The sequence below is a fragment of the Octopus sinensis genome, unplaced genomic scaffold, assembly GCF_006345805.1.
Source record: "Octopus sinensis unplaced genomic scaffold, ASM634580v1 Contig02678, whole genome shotgun sequence".
In the NCBI taxonomy this organism is placed as follows: Eukaryota; Metazoa; Mollusca; class Cephalopoda; order Octopoda; family Octopodidae; genus Octopus; species Octopus sinensis.
In genome coordinates this window covers 1-5565 of record NW_021825905.1, presented here as the reverse complement: position 1 = coordinate 5565, position 5565 = coordinate 1, and the positions used below count along the sequence as shown (strand labels likewise).

At 31.8% G+C, this 5565-nt stretch overlaps 1 protein-coding gene across 1 annotated transcript; it reads right to left on the bottom strand.

Annotated features, from left to right (window-relative positions):
* Positions 1–632: 632 nt before the first annotated feature.
* LOC115227325 (tigger transposable element-derived protein 6-like) lies at positions 633–1428 on the bottom strand. Its single transcript, XM_029798197.1, has 2 exons — positions 1132–1428; positions 633–800 (listed from the first exon to the last, which is right to left on the bottom strand). Exons 1-2 carry the CDS (start codon positions 1426–1428, stop codon positions 633–635), a joined length of 465 nt encoding a protein of 154 aa, XP_029654057.1.
* Between the last annotated feature and the right edge of the window lie 4137 nt (positions 1429–5565).

The following is a 5565-nucleotide window of genomic DNA, read 5'->3' as shown; positions in this document are numbered from 1 at the left end:
ATTAAAATATAGTTCATTTTTAATTAAATATTGTTTAATTATTTATTTCAATGGCAAAACTAATGAATTAAGGCACGTGTGACCACGCTGTTGATCCATTATGTAGCGATGTTGTCTTTATTTGGTTTACCTTTATTTATATATTTAAATGGATTCAAAGGAATATTTCGGGATGTAGTTTCTTTTAATGGTTAAATTATTTGAAATTTCATCATTTAGGTCAGGGGTTCTCAACCGTGGTCCCCAGAAAATTTTTTGGTGGGCGGCGGATTCGAGAGGCAATTTAAATAATATTTTATACACTAGGTGCAAAAAAAAACCGTTTTTTTAAATACGGCATATTTTGCAAAGATAACCGTGATTTTTCTTTGTCGATATCGAAAGGGATCATTAAATTAACCCTAAATCAATTTTGTTATATTTTTTTGTATTGTGTTATATGTCTAAATTGAAAATTTTAATTACACAAGCGCAATAAAAAACCGTTTATTCTGGTGAGTGTGACATTTTTTACTTTTTTTAGAATTTTAACCCTCGATAAAATTACGAATGCTTGATGTAATAACAAAAGGAAAGATTCTAAGCTTGAATGCGTTAAATTGGACCACTAAATGCGTTAAATTGGACCAATTTTATTTTTTAATTGATTTTCTTAACATTTCCCCAATTCGCATAATATTTTCATGATCATCTATATCTGCATTTACCTGAGAAGCATAAGTTTTAATAATCTCTAGAGCTCTGAAGGCTTCTGAGAGATCAACTTTTTTCTCATTTGATTCCTCTTCAATAAGTGTTTCCTAAGTATAATTATTAAATAATTTGATGAGATGGACATTGATCTATTACAAGTAGAATTTTTCTTTTTTTCTTTGCAAGTTCACAATCAAAATCACTGAGTCACTTGTTAAAAATTTCACGGTTCATCCATGCCTTATTGGAATGGGTGTAGGTAACATATTTTCCAATGTTGAAATTTTTAAAACACCTTGGACTTTTGAATCTTCCTATCATCACAGGCCTTCTTTTATCGGAACCAGAACAATTTGCGCATAATAGTAACGAAAATCGATCCTTCGACAACTTTATTCCAGGCCGTGATTTGGTACACACACTTTTGGAAGGAATCGCCTTGTAAAAAACACCAGTTTCATCTGCATTATAAACATTGTCCAATCCATATTGTTCAATTTTTAAACTCATTGTTTCATTAAAATCAGTAATAGATTTTTCATCATGATTTACTGATCCACTGTTTCCGTGTAATTTTCTTAACTTGATACCATTTCGTAATTTAAACTTTTCTAGCCACCCACGACTTGCTTTAAATTCTGGAAAATTTTTTCCAAACTTAAGAGCTTTTGCAATTAACATCGAATCTGATAGAATTGCTCCACTAGATTCCATTAAGTTAATCCATGTTATCATCGCTACATCAATTTCATTAAATTTGAGTTTTGGAATTCTCGTTAGGTTTAATTTTTTGATGTCAGTCCTATTCAAAAGGTCCGATTTTGATTTAAGGTCGTTTATAGTTCTCGGAGAAATTTTCTTTTTTAACCGTGAAGAAACAATCCTGGAAATTTGAGGTGCAGAAACGAATGGGTTGTCAGAAATATAACGTAGTATAGAAATTTTTTCGTTGACAGAAAGTCTAACACAGCGAAGCATCACAAAAATACAATTTAACGTGTAATGAAAATTTTAAAATGTTAATTAATTTAACTTACAATTAGATAAAAAATTATTTTTCATAATACTTGAGGAGCGGATTCGAGAAACAAGCGGATTCAAGAATCATTCATAGGAAATTTCAAATTTTTGATTAAAACAAGCGGATTCGAGAAGCGGCGGATTCGAGAAGCAGCGGATTCGAGAGGTTTCACTGTATTAAATTTAAAACTAATTGTACAATTAAGTATAAATCAAAAACATTGAAATTAATCTGATTTGATTAGCGTGGTTTATCATTCTAGTTATGGTTAACAAGAATCGTCGTCTTTGGTCGGATTCCTACGTACAATTTGGATTCACTAAATTCATTGCCCCAAATAATGAATTAAAGGCAAAATGCATGATTTGCCATAAAATTTTGGGAAACAATTCACTGAAACCTTCTCAACTTAGGCGCCACAAAGAGTCTGTACACCCAGAAAATTCTTCCTCACATGAATATTTTAAAGTCAAAAGAACGAAGTTTGATTCACAGCCAAAGCTTGAGTGGTTTAATAAATCTCAAGAATAACCGAGATTAGAAGCATCATATGCTGTAATTTTAATTTATATCTAAAACAAATAGGTCTCAATGATTATCGCAAAAAACAAAGCTGCACATAATTCTGGTGAAAAGTTAATCAAACCAGTGGCTCTTGAAATGGCTCGAATTTTGTTTGGTCCGGATGCAGTTACCAAACTTAAGGACATACCATTATCCAACGATTCAATTTCCCGTAGAATTTCAGAATTGTCATCTGATATCCTGGAGCAATTAATTGAAAGAATCAATAAAAGTAAATGCAGAATAAGTATTCAATTGGACGAGTCAACTGACATTTCTAACGTCTGTCAGCTTGTGTCCTATGTTCGCTTTGTTGATGATGAGAATATTATTGATGAGTTTTTATTTTGTTTGGAGATGGATGGACACACTCGTGGAGAGGACATCTTTAATATTTTTGACAATTTTATGAAGACGAATAAAATCCAATGAGATAAAGTTGGATCTATATGTACTGATGGTGCACCTGCGATGATTGGTCATCAATCTGGACTTGTTACTCGTATTAAGGATTTGGTTCCTGATATTATTACAAGACATTGTGCATTGCACAAATATGCACTTTGTTCAAAAACTATGTGTTCGTCGTTAAGAGAAACACTAAACACTATTGTAAAAGTGATAAACTATATTCGATCTCGACCACTTAATTATCGAATTTTCCAAACTCAAATAATAATGGCTTTTAAAAAAAGTTATTATTGTGGATAATGAAAATAAAAAAAGGAATAACATCAATGTTCCCAATGCTTGAATATCATCTCGGACACAACCCACCGGATAATGTTCTTCTAAGTCTGATAATCAAACATCTGGAAAATCTCAAGACAAAATTTGATGATTATTTTCCTGTTGAAGACCCAATTCCAAACTGGATCGTTCAACCTTTCTTGACCTCATTTAAAGAATATCAGGAACTCAATTTTCAGCAGAGCTTGATTGAACTTCAATGTAATCAGTCTGCTCAGATTATTTTCAAATGTACTTCATTATTAGATTTTTGGTATTCTCATTAATAATTACTTTTTATTGTTAGGTGTCAGATGGCGAAAGAATTCCCCATTTTGAGTAAAACTGCATTGGAATCAATACTTGCATTCCCCACTACTTATCACTGTGAAATGGCGATGTCGTGTCTGACTTTTCTAAAAACAAAATATAGAAATAGACTACGGGTACAAGATGATATGCGAGTAGCTTTGTCGAACATAGAGCCTGATATAAGTAAAATTATTCTGAACAAACAAGATCAGAAATCTCACTAAATTACTATTAAATTTTCTGTTATTTTCATAATGTTCATGTTATTTTTATAATAAATATTCGAACATGTCTAAACCTGGCCCTGACGAGGTCAAAAATTGTGCGCTAATACCAAAAAATGTTTATTTTATTTAAGGTGGTCCCCACAAAATTTTATAGTTCAAAAGTGGTCCCCAGTCTAAAAAAGGTTGAGAACCGCTGCTATATACTATGGATTGTTCACGTTTGGTTTTCCAAAACAAAAGAAGTTATATAAGAAATAACAATGAATATGATCAAATCAAGTCAATTCTCCAAGGGATCGATGTAAAGACAAGAAATAGATATTAGGAAAGAAGGCTTTTGACCAAGTCAAAATCTTTTATACTATTAAATGACTGCCTTTATTATCGTGTTGAAAACGGGAGTCACAAATTAGTTATTGTCGTAAGTTATAGCGTCCGGGCCAGTTCTAAGTGTCCGGAGTGATAAATCGGATTTATCACTCCAAATTATTATGATTTTGGGAATAAATTTTAAACTGTTCATGGTGCGCTCGATACACATCAATAGCAAAGGAGAATATGATTCTATTTTACTATATCTATTGTCTAAAAAATATGAACCTGGAATGACAGAAACCAAAAAGCGAACAATTCGAAGAAAGTGTAAAACTCTTCATTTTGCAGACGATCAATTATTCTCTTATTCCAAATCAGGAACACATAAAATTGTTATATGTCCTTTTGAACATGAAAGGATTCAATCTATTCTTTGTGATGAACATAATGAAGGACATCCTGGGTTCAATAAAATGTGTTATCTAATTTCTCAAAAATATATTGGAATTAAACAATGTATAATTCGTGATTTTGTATCAAAATGCATACCGTGCCAATCATTTAACTCTTTAAGTACTTGTGAAAATATCAGAATGATTTCTGTGGAAAAAAAATACGAAAGATTTATCGCCGACTGTATAGATCTAAGGCGGTATTCTGCAAATAATGACAATTTTAAATGGATACTTACTGTCATCGATGCATACACAAAGTTTGCATGGTCATTCGCGTTAGAGAATAAAACATCACAAAGCATCTATAATGCAATTGAGAGTTTATTCCAGACTGTCGGTCCTCCAATTTATTTTCATTCGGACAATGGAAAGGAATTCCGCAACAAAGAAGTTTCAAAACTTCTTGATGATTGGAAAATAACTCCGATATATGGAAGACCAAGGCACCCACAATCTCAAGGACAAATAGAAAGATATAACCAAACTCTCAAACGTTGGTTGGGGAAGACTTTGTTCGCAACAGAATCTATAAGGTGGAGAGAAATTCTACAGAAGGTGGTGTATAAATACAACATAACTTGTCATCGCGCAACTGGAAAGTCACAATTTTGGTTAGTCTCTTTTTATTTACCCAGTCTATTTTACGGAATAACGGGTTTTAATATTTTGCCATGTGGAGGCGCAGAAGAAGAGATTAACTCAGAATCGGAAGAAACGGAATTATCCTTAGAAGTAAAAACTCATAATGAAAAGTATAAAAGAAAAGTTACAGAAGACGCAAACAAAAATTTTCGAAAAAAAGATATCACAATTGGAGATAATGTTACAATTAAAATTGATTTCGATAAAAATATAAAAACAAGAAAATATCCACTCACTAGTTTTTTTAGCAAGGAACAATTTCTAGTAGTGGAAGAAGTTTCTCTGCTTTATTAAACGTGAAATCGTCCGTGATGTTGTTATCAACTGTGACATTTGCCGCTTTTCTGGACCTTTAAAGGACCATGATACAGAATTTCACGTTTTTGCTAATAAACCAAATGAAAGGTTTCAAATGGATTTAATCGATCTTAAAAGGTGCTTTTTCTGATTTTTTCATCATTTATGTAATATTTTTGGATTTTTACAAAAACTGTAATATCGATAATTAATTTCCCTTTTTCTGATTATTTTAGATTTTCGAGTTCCAATGATTCTTTTTCATGGCTGTTAACTTGTATTGATGTATACAGCAATATGGATTCACAAG

Bases quoted from the DNA above. Each gene is read 5' to 3' on its own strand.
- LOC115227325 (XM_029798197.1), bottom strand. From the start codon at position 1,428: ATGATAACATGGATTAACTTAATGGAATCTAGTGGAGCAATTCTATCA. The intron at 801-1,131 runs GCGATTCCTTCC...AATTATACTTAG, and splicing joins AAACTGGTGTTTTTTACAAG to GAAACACTTATTGAAGAGGA.